Source organism: Mesoplodon bidens, assembly GCF_964165515.1.
Source record: "Mesoplodon bidens genome assembly, chromosome: 14".
Classification (NCBI taxonomy): domain Eukaryota; kingdom Metazoa; phylum Chordata; class Mammalia; order Artiodactyla; family Ziphiidae; genus Mesoplodon; species Mesoplodon bidens.
Window position 1 is genome coordinate 14,530,444 of NC_138170.1, and position 22,411 is coordinate 14,552,854.

The 22,411-nt window shown below is 44.5% G+C and overlaps 1 protein-coding gene across 2 annotated transcripts; it reads right to left on the minus strand.

The window, feature by feature from the left end:
• Positions 1 to 328: 328 nt before the first annotated feature.
• On the minus strand, positions 329 to 22,411 carry STARD7 (StAR related lipid transfer domain containing 7). 2 transcript variants are annotated; one of them, XM_081253624.1, is made up of 8 exons: positions 20,625 to 21,400; positions 11,222 to 11,430; positions 10,850 to 10,899; positions 9,501 to 9,611; positions 9,338 to 9,420; positions 8,810 to 8,909; positions 3,014 to 3,098; positions 329 to 2,209 (listed from the first exon to the last, which is right to left on the minus strand). In XM_081253624.1, the coding sequence occupies exons 1-8, from the start codon at positions 20,948 to 20,950 to the stop codon at positions 2,025 to 2,027; spliced, it is 1,149 nt and encodes a 382-aa protein (XP_081109750.1). In that variant the 5' UTR covers positions 20,951 to 21,400; the 3' UTR covers positions 329 to 2,024. The 2 variants fall into 2 exon arrangements, with proteins under 2 accessions (XP_081109750.1, XP_081109751.1); XM_081253625.1 differs by lacking the exon at positions 3,014 to 3,098 and having other exon boundaries at positions 2,021 to 2,209; positions 20,625 to 22,411.

The following is a 22,411-nucleotide window of genomic DNA, read 5'->3' on the forward strand; positions in this document are numbered from 1 at the left end:
CCTCTCCTCACTCCCTCCCTCCCAGCAAAGCTCTAACTCTGTTTCCTCCAAGTCAATCCTTCTTTTAAAGCAAAGGGTGTGGGTTACTAGTAGATCAAGACAAAGAAGCGCAAACAGGTGGTTTGTTTTCAGTTGCCAAACTGGTCACCTGGAAAGGGCTTACAGTCTAGACAAGGTGGTGAGTGCTGTGTCAGTTACCACCAAGAAAGACCAAGCCCTGCCGCTTCCAAGTGCCAACTCTATGAGCAGAAACACACTTCAACTTTATGATCAGGAAGAAATAATAAGCCCAGTATGCAAGATTTCCCCACCAACATCTGTCCAACGACACACTCTTTCATACCAATCTTTATGTATTTATTCACACATTTGATAAAAATGTCACAGGAGTGAAATCATTACAATGACATAAGTAACTATATAGACCAACCCCAAGTGCAGAGTCACATTGCCAAAAAGCATATGGGCAACGCCCAGCCCCTTATCACATGTGCACTCACACCACTCGCCCACGCCACCCACGTCCCAACAATCACAGGCGCTAACGTCCATCATAACCGGGGGACTCTTCCTGGTCTGTCAGGTCCTGGGGATGAGGAGAGAGACACAATCAACGAAAAGAAGCTGGGACTGCCTGATGCATCTCCCTGCTCTGCCGACGCAGAGAACAGAAGAGTTGGAACACCGGGGCAGGCATTTCCTTGGCACAGTACTTAGGCAACAGAAAGGTCGAGGGGCTTAAAGTTCGTCTCAGGTTTAGCTCCCCTTTCAACAACGCAAAAGGGTAGCGAGTGAGGTGGGGAGCAATCTGGTCATTCAAATTCTAAGAAATAAGCGGACGGAAGAGGATTTGAAAGCTGTTCCCGATTCTCCAGTCAGACTGATCCCATCTGGTTGTGACTTTATCTGAACAGCGTAGTTTGCTCTTATTTTAGCTTGGAAGAGGAGGAAAAGCTTTTCAGAGGGACAAGAGGGTCACACAAACCACATCCCCCTTTATATTAGCACTTGGGACAAGGTTCCATCTATCTGTTCACACAGCTTGTCTACAGCTCTGAGAGCTCCAAGGGAGGCACCCAATCCCCACTCCTCTGCCTTTAGCCTTCCAGGATGGGCAAGTGCTCAGCATCCAGTCAAACCTGAAGTGTGAAAAGTAACGCCTCAATCAAAATGGTGTTTTCTATACAGACTATGGAAAAATCCTATTCAACTCCCCAATTCCCACTGTTTAACACAAAGCTAAAAAAAAAAAACAGAGCTAAAGTGTAATGTTTCGAGCATCGCCACTGACCCCGTCGAAAACACTGATGATACAGAGAGCCACCGTCTCCCAGTGTTCTTGGTAAACGGCCTGCGGGAGGAGGCAACGACCCAGATGAATACAGCACACGAATACAGAAGAACTGGTCAACTCAAAGGAAACTGCTCTGGGTAGAGGGAGTCAATGGGGTGTGAATGGGAGGCCAAAAGTGATATTCCTTGGTACAAACTTTATGTCCCTAAAGACAGGAGAAGGTGAGGACAAGGCACTTACACTGCCAAGCAACAGTTCACACCCACTCAACACCAGGACTGTGAGCAAGAGCACTCCCCACTATCCTTCACTGAAGACGCAACCGTCCAGGTGGGCCAGCTGGACCTTCAGAACCGAAGGAAACCCAGAGTACTGCAGAACCGAGGCTGAGAATGGAATGTGGGCAGAGGAAACCACGCAGAGGAAGTAAAAGATGTTGTCCCCTCTGGCCTGACGTGAGAGGCTTGTTCCAGATTAGCTCAGCGAAACACCAAATTTCCAAATGCTTGGCCTGAGAATATGACGATGCCCCCTCGGATGCCTCCTTCTTCTGTTTTGATAAAGAGCAGTAGGGCTCTGAACAACACCGGACACCAGTATTGAGTTATCTTGCACTGGTGGTTACAGCAGACACCTTCAAATACACGTCCTGTTTGTTCTGCAACAGAGTGAGTGATAAGACACGGAGACGGGGCTAGAAGCAGCCTGTCCCTGCTTATCTGAAAGTCCTTCAGGCGTACTCAATCCGGGCAGGGCCACAGCTACCCTCGCTCTTCCGCTCAGAAGATGGGGCGGTGGCCTTGGATTCACTACCCACTTCCAGAGGCTTAGACGAGATATAGTCCTTTACTTTGATCTCCATGTTCTTGGCTTTCAGAGTGGCCATGTGCAGCTTCTCCAGGAAATCCGGCATGCCTGTTGGGAGAAAGGGAAATCTGGGTAGACTGACACACAAACCAACAGTAGGCTCAAAATTAGAAGGGCCTATCTCTTTCCTGGTAAGGAGCCAATGCCTCCTTATAGAGATCATAGATGGACTGACAGACAACCAAAACTTCTAGGGAGTGAAAACAACCCATGACCTCTGAGATCCTTTGAAAAGGGGTACTGATCAGGCCACATAAATCCCCAAAGGCTTTTATGTGATCAAAATATCATTTATCAGCGGCACAGCGTAAATATCTGCCAATTTTGTTTCGAGAAATGTCAAACGGAAACACCTAATCTCCTCTCCATTCTCCCCCTGAGGTATAAGAAGCCGCCTACAGAGAACCAGAAGAAAGAAAATCACGTGAGGCTGCTTTTAAGGCAAGAGATTGGAAGGGAAAGATGCAGTCACCGCAGTGATGTGTAGCCTCCGTTAAGGAAGAAGGGTGAGGGCCCCTTTCTCCAGGTGGCTGTCCTATAACCACATTTTCTATGCCAGATTTATGGCTTTCAACACTAAGAAGAAAAATTTTAAATGCATTAATGTACACAGTCCATATTAAGCAAATGTTCTTCAGCTTGCCTCTGGGCCTAAGTTCCTTTTTGGGTCTCCAGAATTCTTAGCCCTCCAAACCGCAGCTGGAGGCTTTACTACCTTCAAGGTAGTATTCAACAATGAACTCAGAAGGGCTCCAGTGAGACAAGTACTAATCTCCTTGAAGCCACCAAGAAGCTAGAGAAAAACAAAATGTTCAGCCCAGGTCCAGGCCCTGTACACAAGCGCCCACTCACCACTGGAAACCATCCAACTAACGCAGTAGCGAGGAAACACTGTCTGGGGATTGTCACTGTACGTCAGCAAGTAGTCAAAGCCATTCTGGAAAAGAAAAGCAGCAAAGATGAAGGTACCTGAACTATCCCCATAGCCTCCGTATCCAGTACCACCGAATAACCAAGATCTGACTCTGAGGCGGAGAGTGGCAGTTTTTCACTGTGAGCAGAAAAGAGTGAACACTGAAGACCTGAGAGGTTACCATCTCACGAGGTTGGCCCCGGCTGGTGTCTGGGAACTTGGCTCCAGTCAACAGTTAAGTGCTAAGGGTGGCTCCCTGTGTCTCCTCTGTGCAAACAATGCACTTCATACTGAGCACCTGCTTTCCTCCTGGGGGTCTGGGATTTTAGGACACGCTAGGCAGAGGGCGTTCATGTGACCAGCCCCCAGTACAAATCTTGGGCGCTGAGTCTCTACTGGGCTTCCCTGGGCAGAAACATCGCACGCATGTTGCAGCTGGGAGAGGATGTGCTCCGTGGGCCCTCCCGGGAGGGAGAGCATGAGGAGACTGCAGTGGGCTCCTCCAGACCCCGCCTGGGTCTTCCCCTTTTGATCCAGCTGTGCATCTTTCCATCACTGTAATGAATCTCAGCCATGAGTAAAACTATAAGCTGAGTCCTGTGCGTCCTTTTACTCGATCTTCGAATGGGGGTGTGGTCCTGAGGACCCCAACACTTACCCCCAATGTTTAAATACCTTAATCTTTACCAAAATGATATGAACTCTACTACTATTACTGCTAACAGCAAACATGTATACAGCACTTAACCACACGTCAGGATACAGCACTTAACCACGTGTCAGGAACTGCTTCAACCGCTCACAACGATCTTATAATATAGGCACCAATATCCCCCAGTTTACAGATGAGGAAACTGAGCACAAAGAGGTTAAGGGGCTTTGCCCAAGGTCACCCACATACTCAACGAGAGCCAACATGAACCCAGAATTCTGACCACAGGGCCCACGCACCCATTCTCTCTGGCTCAACCTCTCACTGGTACAGTGAAGGACAGGGATTTAAGAGATTTACAGGTGTCCCGATCCCAGGAGAGGTCTGAACCAATTATGCTCCACCCAAAGGGGTAAGAGATCATCCACTGCTGCTTATATGGAAAAAAAGGAGGTCAGAACTGAAAACAGGGGTTACCTACAGGAAGAAGGAAGGAACTGGGTAGATGCCACAGGGATATAAGCAAATCACTCCATTTCTTATTTTACATATTTGACTTTGAAAACACAATTTTTTTTATTATTTAATAAAACAAAATTATATTTAAAAAGCAGTTATCTAAACATCAAAAGTAGACAACAAGGAACCTAACTATGAACTGAGTTGACAGGAAAAACCACGAAGAGAGGACCTATTTCAAGTGACCTTAAAACTCAACATTTTGGAGACTTCCCTGGTGGTCCAGTGGTAAAGAATCCGCCTTACAATGCAGGAGACGCAGGTTTGATCCCTGGTCAGGGAACTAAGATCCCACATGCCACAGGGCAACTAAGCCCGCGCACCACAACTCGGGAGCTAGTGCGCCTCAAACTAGAGAGCCTGCATGCTGCAAAGTACAGAGCCCACATGCTCTGGACCCCGCATGCCACAACTAGAGAAGAGAAAAACCTGCACGCCATAACAAAAGATCCCGCGTGCCGCAACGAAGATCCCGCGTGCCGCAACTAAGGCCCGATGAAGCCAAAAATAAATAAATCTTTAAAAAAAAAAGCCTTAACATTTTGTACAGTGCATACATATCCTAAAGATAAAAAGACATATACCCTACAGTACTAAATTTTGAGTTAAAAGTAGTTGTGTGCACTTAGGATGTATCTTTAAAACAAACAAACAAAATTTATTACTTAGTGCTACCTTCTGAAAAAGCCTAAAAACAATGAGTAGGCCCAGAGCCGTGAGAACTCCTAGAAGCCAACCTGTGGTATTTAAATGACATTTCCTTAAAGGGAACCAGGGCTCCCAGAAGAAATGCTCATTTCCAGGTTTACACCTAAAACTATACAAGGTGAACCTGGAACATCTTATAACACCAGAAACCAGGCGAGTCCTGAGGTCAAGTCAAAAGGACTCCAGTCAGTAAGAAGAGGCTCCTAATGACCAAAAATGGGACAATTTGAACACCGATAAGAATAACTGGGAACAGACTAAAACCAACAAGTTCGTGTAAATTTGTGAGTTTCTAATGGCATTTCTTAAAAAAAAACAAAAACACTCTACCTTTGAAGGATTGCTAGCTGAAAGAACCAATTCATTATTTTAAAAACTAGTAAATGAAGGAAACAAATCAAGCATTTCTCTTACTTCCCTTTCCTCTGTGAACTATGGGAAACCAAATAGTTAATGAGGAAATTTTCCCTTAAAGTATGTCACCTAATAAATGGAAATAAATGAAGAAAAAATGGAGGATTTACACAATTAAAATTTTGTTAACCTCTAATGAAATAGTGGATCTGAGCAATAATCATTAATCACTTCCAAATTCACAAAGAAAGGGACAATCAGACATTATTTCCTTCTAATAAAGTGGTCTTGCCCCAAACAACCTGAATCTGTTCAAGCCTCTAGATCTAAGTACCCATATACAGGAAACACAGGGGACAAAGAAACATGTTAAATGACACTATGGACACTACAGGAATATAACCAGCAAGATCCAGGACAAAGAACCTGCTTCTTCAATAAATACAATTGCAAGGGAAAAAAAGGAGGGAGGGACTTCCCCGGTGGTCCAGTGGTTAAGACTTCACCTTCCAATTCAGGGGGCCCAGCTTCGACCCCTGATCGGGAAACTAGATCCCGCATGCATGCCGCAACTAAAGATCCCACATGCTGCAACAAAGGTCCCGCGTGCCGCAACTAAGACCCAGCGCAGCCAAAATAAATTAAAAAAAAAAAAAAAAAAGGAGGAAGAACTCAAGAGATAGATACAAAGCTACAGACAGTATGAACCCATTTCAATGTCTGGATCTTATCTGAATCCTGATTCAAATAAACCAACTACAAAAAAATACATGGACGATCAGGAAAATTTGAACACTACAGATATTTGATATTAGGGAATACGATATTCTGTTTTCAAAAATCTCTTTTCCTTTTGAGATAAATACTGAAATTTCTATAGAAGAATTCTTCTTTGGTTCTTCTATAGCAAAACTAGAATCTGCTTCGAAATAATCAGGCGAGTGGGAAAGGGAACAGAAAGAGTACAGATAAAACAAGTCTGGCCACGAGTTTGGTCATTGTCAGAGCTGGGGATGAATACAAAAGGTTCATTCATTATACCCTCTACTTCTTTATCTTTTGTCTACATCTCAAATTTTCCATAAAAACTGGGGAGTTCCCTGTTGCCTGGGAGTTAGGATTCCGGGCTTTCACGGTCATGGCCCGGGTTCAATCCCTGGTCAGCTGGGTCAAACCCAAACTCAGCTGCCTGGTTTTCAAGTACCCTCTGCACAGGTCAAGGTAATTACCGCTCCTCCCTCAACTCTGCCCTCCTTTCCAGCAGTGAGTCAGTCTCTCAACATCCACGGCTCATTCCTATCTTTGTCTTTGGTTGAATTGTGTCTTCTACCTCCAGGGTCCTTCCTGTTTTCCTCTATCCACAGTCTGCCGTTTTATAAGAACCAACTCAAGTCTCACCTTTCTCTTAAGAGCTTGCCACAATATGCTAAAAGACTTACACAGATAATTCATACTGTTGCCCCACCCCAGCTGAAAGAAGTTATTTTCTGGGTGCAACACACTCTGCTAGGTGCCAGACTCTGCCTTAGCTGTTTCATGGTCAGGGTTTCTAAAGGCAGTAATGCTGGGACTCAAGTCACTTTTTTTTCAAATAGGAAATACACAGACAAGGTTCCAATTTCAAAAGCAACGTCAAGGAAAAGAGTGAGGCACAATTCTAATTCCCAGCGTCCCCAGCCAGGCTCCCCTTCCTAGAAGCAGCTAGCTATCAACAGCAGCCTTCTTGTCCAGCTTCTAAAGCAAGGACTTTAAAACATTTTTTAACTGTATTTACAACACACTGTAAATACTCCTTTTTACACTGTAACCAAGTTCTCTCTCTCTCTCTCTCTCTCTCTCTCTCTCTCTCTCTCACACACACACACACACCTGTACATACTTATGTAATCAAACAAAAGTTTCATGAAATATGCTTACACTCAGTTTCTATTCCATTTATTCCTTTTCTCTTTAAGCACTAAATTAAGTTTGTCTTCCACTAGTGGGGAGCAATGCGTGGTTTGAAAAATACTGCTCTAGGGTTTCCCTGGTGGCGCGGTGGTTAAGAATCTGCCTGCCAATGCAGGGGACACGGGTTTGAGGCCTGGTCCGGGAAGATCCCACATGCCGCGGAGCAACTAAGCCCGTGCACCACAACTACTGAGACCGTATGCCACAACTACTGAAGCCCGCGCTCTAGAGCCTGTGCTCCACAACAAGAGAAGCCACCGCAATGAGAAGCCTGCACACCACAACGAAGAGTAGCCCCCGCTCGTTGCAACTAGAGAAAGCCCGCATGTAGCAACGAAGAGCCCATGCAGCCAAAAATAAATAAATATTTTTTTAAAAAAAGAAAATAGAAAAATACTGCTCTCAAAATGGTACCGAAGTCAACACACATCTCCTAGTAAAACAAGAGCAAAACATCACACTGACTGAGGCGAACCACCATTTGTGTCACTCTTAAAGTCCTACTATAGGTGGTATAGACAAAACAACCTGCTGGAAACAACAAAACCATGGTAAGAGAACAGTCGTACAGCTCTAAAACAAACAAAAGTGATGGGTAGAAACAAAGCCATTATAAAGTAAATAGAACCAAAAGCAGCAACCACTGTAATCAGTATGTACACTCAACAGAGATTTGGCCAAAAACATCAAAGTAAAACACCGCACTAAGTGGAAGAAAATATTCTTCTCAAAGAAAGGTCAGCAAATTTTAAAGAAGGCAGGACTTCTCTGGTGGCGCAGTGGCTAAGAATCCACCTGCCAGTGCAGGGGACACGGGTTCGAGCCCTGGTCCAGGAAGATCCCACATGCCGTGGAGCAACTAAGCCCGTGAGCCACAACTACTGAGCCTGCGCTCTAGAGCCCGTGAGCCACAACTACTGAAGCCCGTGCGCCTAGAGCCCATGCACCGCAACGAAGAGTAGCCCTCGCTCGCAGTAACTAGAGAAAGCCTGCGCACAGCAACGAAGACCCAACGCAGCCTAAATAAATAAAATAAATAAAATAAAGTAAAATTTTTTTAAAAGAAGGCAGAGAGCATTAGTCTAACTCTCTCATTTTACCGACAAGGAAAGAGGAGCCCAGAAAGGTGGTTAAGTGTTCTGCTCACTGTGGGGAAACTTTGATGGAAACGGTGCTCACTCTGGTTCCTCAAGAACGCCGCTAATGACCGGCCGATGAGTCAGGGGCCATCGTCTTCTGCTAACTGTCCCTCAGGTAACGGGAGCCATGGGTCATCACTACGTTGTCTCAGGAGGTCTCCCAGGTACACCACTCTACAGCGGGGGTCCCGAAGTGGGGTTCCCAGGCCAGCGGCAGCAGCCTCACCTGGGAACTTCTCAAAACATGCAAATTCTCAGGCCGCAGCCCAGCACTGTTTTAATAAGCTCCAGCGGAGTCTGATGCAAGTCACGTGTGAGAACCACTGCACCCTCCCCAGTTCAGATCAAAGGCATTCCTTGAGAAAATTCATAAGCCACTAAACACATCACCTCTCGGATGATGTAGAACTCACCTCATCAAATGACTTGTGGGGACGGATAACCATCTGGGATTCATATGATCTGACCCTTACAAATTCCGGAGACTCTGGCACACTAGGGTGCTCCACGGCCCTGGGAGGGAGAGAAGTGAGGGAAACTCTAAGTAATGTCTACATACAGAATAGCATGGGAGCTAAAGTTAAGAGGAAAATCTAAAAGGCAGCCTCTAATTTTTTAAATACATCAGAAAAGTCACAAAGATGAATGAGTATAAACTAGGTACTAAAAACAGTGAGTTAAGTTGGTGATTCCTGGCTCACTAGGCTTTGTATTGAGGAAGAGAGCATTTCTTTTTTTAATCATCAACATGAAGGAACTAAAGGATTAATTTAATGAAAAGCTTGTATCCCTTCACTCCTCTGAGACAGTCACCAGTCCCAGCCACTCACATTCTAGCTGGGATGCATAGGGCCCGGGCTTGACTCATAAAGCAAACTCCCACCACACATGTATGAATGAAGGACGAGCTAAAGGAACCCAGCAGGAGCCACCACACATACCGTGACACCAACACCATCACGTTGTTTTCCTCATCCACACTATACCGCCGAACATAAACATAATCCCGTGAGTACATTGGATACTAAAGAAAAGGAGGGGCAGGGTTAGTGCTCTCCCTCACACGGACATGATAAAAGTAAAAACAGAGGTGAAAATACTCACAGGAAAATGCGTTACCCAGTGAAGAACCTCAGAACCACTGACCACATCCCTCTCGATCACTTCCAGCTTGATCACCAGGGCGTCCCACTTCTTTCTATACTCTGTATCCAGCTGCGGAAACAGAACAGACCATAAAGACCCAAGAGATCCAAAACAAAGCTGCTTCGAAGACTCCTCCAGATGCTTGGGCCTCTGACCCAAGAATCTTCTTCTGAAACAGTGACCCGACCTAAAAGGTAGTGCCGAAGTGTCAAAGACACGGCTGTGTTTACTACAGACGAGTCTTTTAAAATCCCTTCCTGTAGGCCAATCCCATTACCTTGAAAATGAATCTTAACAAGAAAAAGACAAGTGTAAGAAAAAAATATTGTAATAGACATGTCTGGGGAAAATACAGTAGTCAGTGATATAAATGTGTATGGGTGAAACAATTCTAAAAAGTTTTAAACAGAAAGTCCAAAAGTATGAGCAGACACCTCACAGAATTACAAGTTGCATCTTTTTAAAAATGTGTAGCATCATGAGTAACTATGGAATTTCAAAGTAAGACATATATCATACATATCCAAACCAACAAAAACTCAATACAGATTGACAAAATTCAGTGCTTAGGGGAAAGCATGCACTTGAGTATTAGTAGTGTGTGTGTTATAACCATCAAACTCAAAGTCCAGTAAAACATGAAAACTCCAGGAAGGAAAAAAAATTTTTTTTTTGTAGAACTCTGGGTGATCCCACCTCCCCTTTCATACATTTCCCCACAAGGAGGAACAGTCTTTAAACACATACTCTTCATCTTTATCAAATAAACACCTTCACTGTGGATAAGTTCCAGATTGCTAAATCCTGACTGCATCTGTACTGAAGGAGAAAATGCCATAGAGGACATCGTTGGGCCAGTAGGTAAAACTGGAATACAAAGATTCTGTAAGTGCTGCATCAGTTAAATTTATACTGACTTTGATAATGGTACCAGGGCTAGCTAGGAGAATATGTCTCGTTTTAGGAAATATACACTGAAGCATTTTGGAATAAAGGGTATGTAACTTACCCTTAAATTAAGAAAAAAAAACTATAAAGCCGTATAAAATATATTCAAGCATTCAAATCCATTCCTCTATTTGATCTTCCCAACAGCCCTGTAAAGGGTAGAACTGGCCTCATCCCCACTGGACCAATTATAAATCAAAGGTTTACCCAGAGGTCATTTGATGTGAAATGAGGGGTACAGAAATAGATAGATGGATAGAAGCTAATGTCTTCTGAGTCAGAGAAATTACTCATGTGGACGATGGCAAGTGGACTTCTAGGCTTAGTGGCTCCAAATCTGGGAAGAAAAATGTACTCACCTGAACATTGAAGAACTGCCGAGGTGTCACATCTGTGTAGGTTCCAAAAACTAGAATGACAGGAAAGGATAAGGGATGTGTGCCACACTCTCGTCACTTAACTGCATTTCAGTTGTAGAGTACTGACTGACAGATCTTAAAGGCAGATTCAGAAACTAGAAGTCATATTGGGGCGGCAACGTAAGACAAAGGCAACCTACAGCAAAGTGTAGCAAAGACTGTGGAGACTCTTGTCATCTGGGAGAGGAAAAACAACAAACAGGGCAATTTTCCCAAGAAACCACCAGAACAGAAGAGTTCAGAGAGCACAGGAACACAGTGCTGTGCACCCGCCCGCATGAACACCCTTGCCAGCAGCCCAGCTGGGCTCACCTCTGTACTGGTAAAGGGGGGTGCCTGTAATGGGGCGCCGCCACAGCTTGAAGTGTTTCTTATCCATCACCATTTCCCACGGTTGCTCTTTGCCTCCTGAATCTTCATCCCTTTCTGTTTGGGATTTTGGCTCTGGAGGGTGGTGGTCAACTCCAGAGCTCCGAAACGTGCTTGACATTTCCTCCAACCGTTTCATCTCATCAATGGATCTGGAGAGAAAAACAACAGGCATGGTGCCATGGTTGGAGTCTGCCCCGTGAAATGCAATGGCCACACAAAGACTTGTACAGAACGGTGTGGCTTTAAAACAGTATAAAGGGTAGGGAATAAAAATATGAGTTCCTGAGATTGAAGCCCAGTCCAATATTCATCAACGAGAATACTAAACAACTTAACCAATCCCTATTTCTTAATCTGTAAAATGAGGATAATAATAGTACCTCCGTCAAAGGTTGATTATAAAAATTAATTTACCTGTAAAGCGCTTAACACCAGGCATATAATTAGCCCTCAAATGTTAACTATTATAATTTATATGACTATGAAATGTCATTTGATACCTTTCATCCGTTTTTTATTGGGTTGTCTTCCTATCACATTATAAGAGTATTTATGTATTTTTCCTCCTCTCTTTTAAAGAGATAACTCACATAAGAACCATCCTTTTACTGTATACAAATCAGTGCTTTTTAGTACAGCCCCAAGGGTGTACCACCATCACCCCTAATTCCAGAACACTGTCATCATCTCCAAAAGAAACCTACACTCATCAGCAGTGAACTCCTCACAGCCTCTGATAACTACTAATCTACTTTCTGTCTCTATGAGCTTGCCTATCCGGAAATTTCATATAAGTGGAATCTTACAAAATATGGTCTCTTGGATCTGGCTTTTTTCACTTAGCATATTTACAGGGTTCATTCACGCTGTACTTTATTCCCTTTTATGACTGAATAGTGTTCCACTGTATGGATGTATCACATTTTGTCTATCCATTCATCAGGTGATGAACATTTAGGTGGTTTCTACTTTATGGCTATTATGAATAACACTGCTATTAATATTTGCATACAACTTTTGTACAGACGTAAGCTTTCAGTTTTCTTGGGTAGATTCCTAGGAGTGGACTTGCTGAGTCACGGAAACTCTGTTTAACTTTTTAAGGAAGTGCCAAATTATTTTCCAAAGCAGCTGTTCCATTTCTATATTCACACCAACAATGTATGAGGGTTCCAACTGCTTCACATCGTTGCCAACACTTGTTATTGTCCTATCTTTTTGATTCCAGCAATCCTAGTGGGTGTGAAGTGGTATCTCATTGTGTTCTTCCATTTGTATTCCCTTAATAATGACTACTGACATTGAGCATATTTTTATGTGCTTATGGGCCATCTGTGTATCTTCTTTGGAGAAAGATCTACTGAAATCTTTGTTTTAAATTGGGTTGTCTTTTTACTGTCAAATTTTAAGAGTTCTTTATACATTCTGAATACTAGTCTCTTAACAAATACACAATTTATAAATATTTTCTCTGACTCTGTGGGTCATCCTTCCACTTTCTTGATAGTAACCTTTGATGCACAGAAGTTTTCAATTTTTTTTCTGGCCGCGCCGCGCAGCATGTGGGATCTTAGTTTCCTGACCAGGGATCGAACCTGCCTCCCCTGCACTGGAAGCACGGAGTCTTAACTACTGGACCACCAGGGAAGTCCCCGTAAGTTTTCAATTTTGATGAAGTTAATCTATTTTTTCTTTGAATGTTCAATTTTTTGGTGTTATATCTAAGAAACCAGTGCCTAATCCAGTATCATAAGAACTTATGCCTATGCTTTCTTTTAAGAGTTTTAGGTTACATTTAGGTCTTTGGTCCATTTTAACTTTGTGTATGGTTTGAGGTAGGGGTGTAAATTCAATATTTTGCATGTGCACCTCCAGTTGTCCCAGCACCATTTGTTGAAGACTATTCTTTCCCCCATTGAATTGTCTTGACACTTTTGTTGAAAATCAAATTGACCATAAAGCTAAGAGTTTATTTCTAAACTCTAAATTTTATTCCTACAATTTATACATCTATCCTTATGCCAGTACCATTATCATCTTAATTACTGTAGCTTTGTAGTGAGTTCTAAAGTTGGAAAGGGTGAGTCCTTCAACTCTGTCCTTCTTTTTCAAGATTGTTTTGACTATTCTGGGTCTTTCATTTCCATATAAGTATCCTAAGGAATCCACAGGAACTTACTGGAGCTAATAAAGGAGTTCAGCAAGTTTGCAGGATATAAGATCAATTTACAAAAATCGTATTTCTATACAGTAGCAATGAACAATCTGAAAATAAAATTGAGAAAACAATTCTATTTACCATAGCATCAAAAAGAATAAAATAATAAGGAATAAATTTAACAAAGAAAGTGAAAGACACACTAAAAACTACCAAAAGATCATTGAAAGAAATTTTAAGACATAAATGGAAAGATATACTGTGTTCATGGGTTGAAGGTCTTGATACTGTTGAGATGGCAAAACTACCCAAAGTGATCTATAAATTCAACATAATTTCTATCAAAATCATAGGCTATTTTGTGGAAACTGACCAGCTGATCCCTAGGTAAACAACAAGGGCCTTCTGTATAGCACCAGGAACTATACTCAATATCTTGTAATAACCTGTAATGGGAAAGAATCTGAAAAAGAATAACACACTACTGTATATAAAACAGGTAAACTACAAGGACCTATGGTATATAATCCTTTTTATGTGTTGCTGAATTCAGTTTGTTAGTATTTTGTTCAGAACAGCATAAAGCTTTGAAACATTCAAAACAATACTATATGTCAAACTATGTGTCATTATATATCATTTAGGGATGTATACATATGTATAAAGACATAGATGGTAATGAAATATAATAAACTGGGATAATCTGGGGGACAGAGGATATTTCCATTGGAAAAGGGTCCAGAGGAGGCTTTAATTGTATTTACTATATTTTAGTTCTTAAATATAACTGTATTTGTAACATTCATGTTTTTCTTTAAACCTTTTTATATATCTGAAACATTAAAAAAAATTTTTTTTTAAACATGGTTTGTTTTCCCCTTAACCTTTTTTTTTTTGGCTGCATTGGGTCTTTGTTGCTGCGCGCGGGCTTTCTCTAGTTGCGGCGAGTGGGGGCTACTCTCTGTTGCGGTGCGCGGGCTTCTCATTGCGGTGGCTTCTCTTGTTGCAGAGCACGGGCTCTAGGTGCGCGGGCTTCAGTAGTTGTGGAAAGCAGGCTCAGTAGTTGTGGCTCGCGGGCTCTAGAGCACAGGCTCAGTAGTTGTGGCGCACGGGCTTAGTTGCTCTGCAGCATGTGGGATCTTCCCGAACCAGGACTCAAACCCGTGTCCCCTGCACTGGCAGGTGGATTCTTAACCACTGCCACCAGGGAAGTCCCTCCCCTTAACCTTTAAATAGCAGTTAGGAAAGCAAGATTGCTGGCTGACTATGTCACTTCTGCAATTCAAGACTGAAGACACCACCTACTGATACATTCTGTCTGAAAGGCCCTTTCATGCCTTTTTAACCTTCAAAAACCCCACAAGGGTCAAGGTTAACTCCCAGGCAGTTAACCATATACATTTACTTTTATTCCTCTACAGAAACATATCACACAATATTATAATTAATCTATCTTTATATCTGTCGCCCTTACTAAACTATGAATTCCCTAAAGGCCCAGAATCAGTCTTTTTCATATTTTTATGTCCAGCTCCTAGCAAGTACCTGGTAAACATTACATGCTCAACAAATGTTCACAGTATAAACTGAGTAAATAAATATGGAAGTAGGCCTTAATAATTCAAATTCTTATTAAAAGATTACATTAACACATTGCTTCAAAAGCCAAAAATTCAAAGTTATACTGGTAACCCAAGATTAAAAGTTTACAGCAATCCAAAGCAATGGTGAGTGTAGAGATCTGTGTTCTAGTCCTGGCTCTGCCAACTAGCGGTGTGATCTTACGCAAGTCATTTTACCTGCAAAGCCTCCCTTGTTCCACCTGTAAAGTGAGGACATTATTTCTTGAAGGATTCTATTAGCTCTAAAATTCCAATTCTCTGAATTTTAAACTTTGGAATTAAATGAAAATATTTATATACAGGGACATTTGCTGTTTTCACTGCCTGGAATCTTTTCCTATTTGAAGAGAATCCCCAAATAGGTGAGATGCAGCCCCCATCTCAATCCCTAGCAGTTAGCACATGACTCCTAATTTAAGTGAGGTTAATCAGAAACTCCTGGTAGAGGCTTTGAACCTTGAGGAAATAATACAAGGCACAGGACCTTTTAGATTTTCTCAGTGATCTTGAGGCAGTTGAGAATCCAGCAGTGCAACAGATCTAAGGGAAACAACACCAGCAACACTGCCCAAAGAGCATTCCTGTACCAGTAGCAGGCCTCGGCTGTTCTCTTGGCCAACCTGTACTCTGGCCTTCTTGTCAACGCTCTGAATGACCTAACACCTTTTTGGCTTAAGTTAACCAATATCAGTTTCTTTGTTTTCAACCAATAATGCTAGCCAGTACAATTTATACTGATGTTCTGACGAAAAATGTTTAACCTTTTTTTTTTTAAGTTTCAATTTGAATTAACGTTGCAGAACAGGATTGACTGCTACCATTGCAAAAACCATACAGAAATAGGGAAGGAAATTTAGAGTAGGCAATAAGATCTTGCAGAGGAGAAAGTCAAGTCAAGTCACAGCTTTGCTCCGAGAACAACAATGTAGGCATCACATGGAACCAATCATGGCACTTTTGAGGACTAGTAAAGCACCCTTCAATAAAAATTAAGCTGGACTTTTGAATGTCCTTAACACATAATGAAGAGGGGCAGGAACGTCGTACGTCTTATGAAAAACACATCAGAGGCTCATAAAATTATAGAGTAATATGGTTTTAAGAAAATTGAACTATATGACTACAGGCAGTATTTTTAACGGCCTTCTAAGACTCAAGGTGGTACAGAGATTCTGACCCACTGCTTAATCAGCCTCTCCTATAGGATTAAAGATCACTAGGTGGCCTTGATTAAACATGAGACTAAGTCCCTAGGGAGGACAGCAATCTATTGTGAAGGTATGACATTCATTCTTTGAATAGCACAACATGAATGCTAGAGTAAGACTGCATCATGGAAACGTCAATGATCGTTATGTCCCAGGTTCGAGAATCTCGGAAGGGTCTCAACTTCTAACTGTTGACATGACAGACATCATTAGCACACAGGTGCACAGCCACTATCATATATGTAGAGGAGGGAGAAACCTCTCACCCTGTTATCTCCTTAGCCTGCTGTGCCAAACCTTATTTGGAAGGGATGGGTGTCTAAACCTTGGTATCTAAGAGACTTAAGTAATAAGAAGGGAGAAAAGAAGGACAAAAAAGATTATTCCCAAGATAGTAACAGAACCAGCAGATTAGTAAGAGGATCAAAGAAAGAAAGTCAATGCTTTCCTTTCTTCAAAACTAAAATCATTTCAACATTTGAGAAAGACTGGATTGAGAGCCATGGAAATTGAGGGCATAAAACCATGAAAACAGAAATATAAGTATAATCATATTTGGCTCATCTATAGGGGGTCCTGCCCTAAGTGGAGAGCTTGATATAAGGCTCCTAAAATGACTCAAATAAAGCCATTCCTGTAATTGGTAATTTCAGTAAGACGCTGCCTTGTTTCAATGATCCCCTCTCAAATTCCCAATTATTGTCAAAGTTAGAGACCTTTAAGTACAACTATCATGGGACATACCTAAAAGACATCAATTAGTTCATTGCAATTCTGAGCGCAGTTCTGATTATCTAAGAAGGTGCAACAGTAAAAACATCCTTAAGGGCTTCCCTGGTGGCGCAGTGGTTGACAGTCCGCCTGCCGATGCAGGGGACGTGGGTTCGAGCCCTGGTCAACTGTAACTTTTTAAAAAAGAGGAGGGAGACTAATGGAACATTTTCCCCTAGGCTTTCATGTTTCTTAACTTCCTTCTCCTTCTTGTTCCTGGAATTTTTCTTAATGTTCCAAAGCAATAAAAACTTACTACTGGGACTTCTCTGGTGGCACAGTGGTTAAGAATCTGCCTGCCAATGCAGGGGACACAGGTTCGAGCCCTGGTCCGGGAAGATCCCACATGCCGCGGAGCAACTAAGCCCGTGCGCCACAACTACTGAGCTCACGTGCCACAACTACTGAGTCCCACGTGCCTAGAGCCCATGCTCCAAAATAAGAGAAGCCACCGCAATGAGAAGGCTGCGCACCCCAAGGAAGAGTTAGCCCCCGCTTGCCACAACTAGAAAGCCGGCGCGCAGCAACGAAGACCCAACGCAGCCAAAAATAAATAAATAAATTATTTATTTATTTATTTAAAAAAACTTACTAGTGTATTTTTCCATAAGATTTGACCTGAGCTCAGAGAATGCCAGCTAGCACCAAAAATAATGATTAAAAGTTATTTTGTCTGATCATTTAATTAAAGCCTATCAGGTAATAACACTAAGCATTAAAAGACCTGATTTCTACACCTGGTCTATCAGTGAGCCAGTCACTTTGTACAAGTTACCTCTTTTCTCTAATTTTCTTGCTGATTCTCGATTAATGAGTTCCTATTTGTTAAGATGTTCTTAAGCACGAGAGACTAGAAAGCAAGGGTTTTTCTTTGTCCTTCTGAACAGAAACTCTACTACCATAAGAAAAAACACACACCACTTTAAGGTACACATTCAAACAGACATCCTCACACCCCATCACTGTTTGACCAAGACAGCAATATCTGAATTAGTCTGTACCAGGACAAGTTGGTACAGAAACAGCACAGAAGAGCCAAAGGCTGTGATTTAGGGGCCATGGGACAATCATGCTCTTCTTCCGTTAACAATGAAAGAAATGCACATGTTCCGAGGCACGCTCAACTGTGCTCCGTTATGGAAGTTACCCAAAATCATCTCACCAGAACAAACAAAATCTAAGATCCTCTAAGCTAGCTATGACAACCTCAGCGTCCTTTAAAGCGAACAGAATACTTAAACACCAAGCCAAAAAAAGTTAACCTATACCCAGAATATTCTATTCAATAAAACACTGGGAACTCCCTGGCGGTCCAGTGGTTAGGACTCCATGCTTTCACTGCCAAGGGCGTGGGTTCGATCCCTGGTCAGGAAACTGAGATCCAGCAAGCTGCACACGGTGCGCACCCCCCCAAAATAAATTAATTGATTAAAAATAAAATATAAACATGACAAGCTATGACAACAGACCTATGAAGTCACTGTACAAGCAAGATACAGCTGACAGCCTATTTGCCTCCCTCTCAATATAACATTTAAAAAATCCTCAGAATGGACTTGACCAAATTTTAAGTATATGACTGAATTCAAGCATGAACTGGACATGCGGTGTTAAATGAGGGCCTTTACTGCAACAACTCTGGAGAGGGTCAAAAAGGGCACCTTAAGTGTTCTTACTGGCCCTCCTCTAAGCTCCTGAAATTCCCAAATGGGTTATCGCAGCTTACCTCTTTAGGAATTGGATTAGAACCAAGTGCTTCAACTGTCTGATTTCTTTCCGCCACAGTGGGTAATGACTACGGACTCAAGTGTTTACCACATCTAGCTCCTATTGTTCTTTCCCCTCTAGCTCCTGCAAATGGGAGACCTGCTAAACAGAGGCTCTAGGACATATGGTCGATAAAAATACATGGAGAAAGACAAAGAACGACATCTATCACCTAGGCCCCAACGCTATTCAACTCCCACCCCCAAAACATCTTCCCTGTCTTTGGCACCCAGGGGCCCTTTCCTGGTCTTTCTCCTCTTCCCCAAACAGATCCAACTGGGAATATTCCCATCAAACTTCACCACCGTGGAACATGGGTATTTCATCATCAAAAACAGAATGAAAAGTCAGTTAATTGGTAATTTCTCAATTTGGAAGTTTCCTTCCCATACATTCTTTTACTTCTCACACCTGAGAACACCATTAGAACAAATGGACAAGTAGCAAGAGAACACTAACAGAAACTAGGCAAACTACCTATCATGCTTTGATATCTTAACTTTTTTGTGAATAACGTTGTTTGTGGTTATGATTTTAAATTGCATTTGTAAAATAGTCATCTTTCCTGCTAGGAAAAGTATTACCAGCTCTTAAGATACACTTGCGGGGCTTTCCTGGTGGCGCAGTGGTTGAGAGTCCGCCTGCCGATGCAGGGGACGCGGGTTCGTGCCCCGGTCCGGGAGGATCCCACATGCCGCGGAGCGGCTGGGCCCGTGAGCCATGGCCGCTGGGCCTGCACGTCCGGAGCCTGTGCTCCGCAACGGGAGAGGCCACAACAGTGAGAGGCCCGCGTACCGCAAAGAAAAGAAAAAAAAAAAAGATACACTTGCATTTACCCACAACGCACACTGTTACACTAACAGCTGCCTGGCATCTGGGTGCTACACTTCCATACAGGTCATAGTGGTAACTTTACTGAAAAACTTCCATTTTTAACCTAACCAAAAATGTGGAATAACAGAAGAAATAGCTAGAACAAATAGACTTGTGTGGAATTTATCTGGTGTAGGGGACTATCCTAGGTTCTTGCAATCAGTTTCAGAGTTTAGGAAGCAGAGTACGTGTGTGGAGAGAACACAATTTAAGAATATCTGTTAAAAAGAAAATACAGCGACAATGTAAAGCAAGACCTAAATCAAGGTTTTCCCATGATATTACGTGAAAACTGTAGGGGCTCAGTTTAGAACCACACACAGAGGTTTTTGATGATGACAGCGTGATTTCAGAGCCTAAATAAACAGTACTTCCAGAGCTCTAGTGGAAGTAGCAAAAAACTGACCTAATTCTTCCAGGTTAAAATGTCTGGGCTACTGGTTTGTCCCAGGAGGGCAAAATCGCTTCCAGCCTCCTAATTCCGCCATGAGTCACAATGACAAGAGCCCTCTTGGCATTTCTCACGAAGTCCCATTTGGAATGAAGTGATGTTGTAAATTGCACAAGTATACCCTCAGGTCAAGTTTAAAACCTGTCTGGAACTTGCACCTTTCTGGATATGTTAAAGATTACGTGAACAATGGCCTACTTCAATACCCATTTTCCACAATGCTATTCCTTTAGTGGCATGCGCCCCAAAGTCTCCCTCCTCCACTCCCTCCTCCTAACCTACACTTGCATTTATTTCTAACTCGACAAATCAAGTTAACACACAGAGGCAATGAAGAAACGTACTTTGCTACGATAGGATCAAGCTACTTGCATCGTCACTTCCAGTGCCACCGGGTCAACGGGAGACACCGCCAAGGCAGGCCCCAGGGTTCAACGTTCCCACCTCCCCACCCCACCCCAGGGAACAGGCGCGACCTCGCCGCCGAGCCCACCTCTGCAACTCCTCCTCCTGGATCCTCTCCTCGTCCCACGCGAACACGCCGGCGAGCGCCGCCATCAAGGCAGAGGCATGGCCTGGGCGTCCGCGCAGCCGGCGCCAGAGGCGACCAAGGAGGATGCGGCGCGAGCTCTCCGAGTAGAGGCGGCCGTAGAGCTGCGCGATCTGCTGCGCCCGCCGCACGCGCAGGCCCGTCACGAAGCGGCACTGATTGGCCAGCAGGGCGAGCAGGCCCCCGCCCCGCGCCCCCGCGCGCCCGGTTGCCGCCGCGCCCACCAGCAGCCAGGCAGCCAGGCCGACCGGCGGCCTCCGGGGGAACATGCTGCACGCGCGCCCCGCCGGGCCCAGGTGCTCTCTGCACCTGCCGCGTGCCCGGAGGCGAGGGAGGCCTCGCTCAAGGGGTGAAAGGAACGAGCCCAGGAGGGCGCAGGCGACCTCCTGCCGAGCCCCCCTAGTTGGCCGGCCCCGAAGTCGTCTGACGCTCTAACAGGTCCTTCATCTCTCGGCAGCAACCGCTGAGGAAGTCTCCTTTAGGGGAGAGAGTCGGACATGGCACCGGCCGCGGGGGGCGAGCCCACGACCACTGCAGGAGGTGCTCCGCGGTTCCGGCCGGACAGCCCTGTCGGGCCCCTGCCTCTTCGGCGTCCTCAGGCCGGCGCCAGGGGCCTTGGTGCTGAGCGCGCGGGAAGCGGCGAGGCTGGCGGCGAGGTCCCCAGCGTTCCGCGTCCGCCACATGCGCTGCCAGCTTGCAACCTATTCCGGTCTCTGCCGCCCGGCCCTGATTGGGCGCGGCCCGGACTCCCGGTGCTGATTGGCGGTACCAAGTGCCTGTCACCGCCCCTTCGCGCGGCGCGCCGGCACCTCTAGCCAGCAAGGTAGGTGGCGCGGCGGCCAGAGCTAGTCAAGGGCGCCTGGGAGGTTGGCCGGCGGACCCAGCCGACGCCGCCATCTTCCGGCCCCCGGACCCCGCCCTGTGAGGGGGCACGGCCAGGTGCCTGTTAGACCTCTGCGCGGTGCTCGCTCAGTTGTTCTGAGACGCCTGCGACCGTCGTCTGGTTCACTGATTTGAGACTAGGGTGGGATGGGGTCTCGGCACTGCGTCTGCGGGACGCTGGGAGTGTCCAGTTTGGGGAGTCGGAGGCGGGACGGTGTAGACGCCTTTGGTGAGTGGAGACCCTGCCGAGGCCTGGCGGCCGCTGCCCTCAAAACCTTCCTCGGCCTCCCCGCTGGCTCTCCCGCAAAAGCCCGGCGCGCCGAAACCACCTCCGAGGCTCGGAGCCTGAGCACTCGTCCTGTCTCTGTGAAGCCTCGACGCGAGAGTGGGCCGGTGTGGCATCCTTAGAGCCCAGGACACTTTCCAGAGAGCTACGTGGGCAGGTGACCCGTCGCAGTCTGGAAATGCGGTAGCCCTTTGGTTAAAGGGACAGCAGAATGGAGTTGCTTGGGGCAGATTCCCCTGGTTGTGTAGTAGCTGTCCTTCTCTCTTTGACCCAAAGGTGGCAGCTTGAGAAGGTAAACAGGTTTCCTGAAACCTACTTTGCACCACCCATGAACAACCTAGCTAAATGATCTTGAAGGGCGTTAACTTACTATTCTGTGCCCAACCTCAGTAAAATGAAATGCCTGGAGGTCCACTAGGAAGACCTTTCACGAAATTGTTTCCTTAATTTTTTTAAACTTACATTAAGTGCCTTATTGTCAGACAAACAAAATACTGTAAAAGGAAGTCTTCACGTGAGAGCCTGTGCTCATACCACGGCAGTGCATTTAGAAACTTTACTC

Bases quoted from the DNA above. Each gene is read 5' to 3' on its own strand.
- STARD7 (XM_081253624.1), bottom strand. From the start codon at position 20,950: ATGTTCCCCCGGAGGCCGCCGGTCGGCCTGGCTGCCTGGCTGCTGGTG. The intron at 10,900-11,221 runs GTGAGCCCAGCT...CTGTCATTCTAG, and splicing joins CCCCCTTTACCAGTACAGAG to TTTTTGGAACCTACACAGAT. The intron at 9,612-10,849 runs GTGAGTACATTT...CTGTTTCCGCAG, and splicing joins GGCAGTTCTTCAATGTTCAG to CTGGATACAGAGTATAGAAA.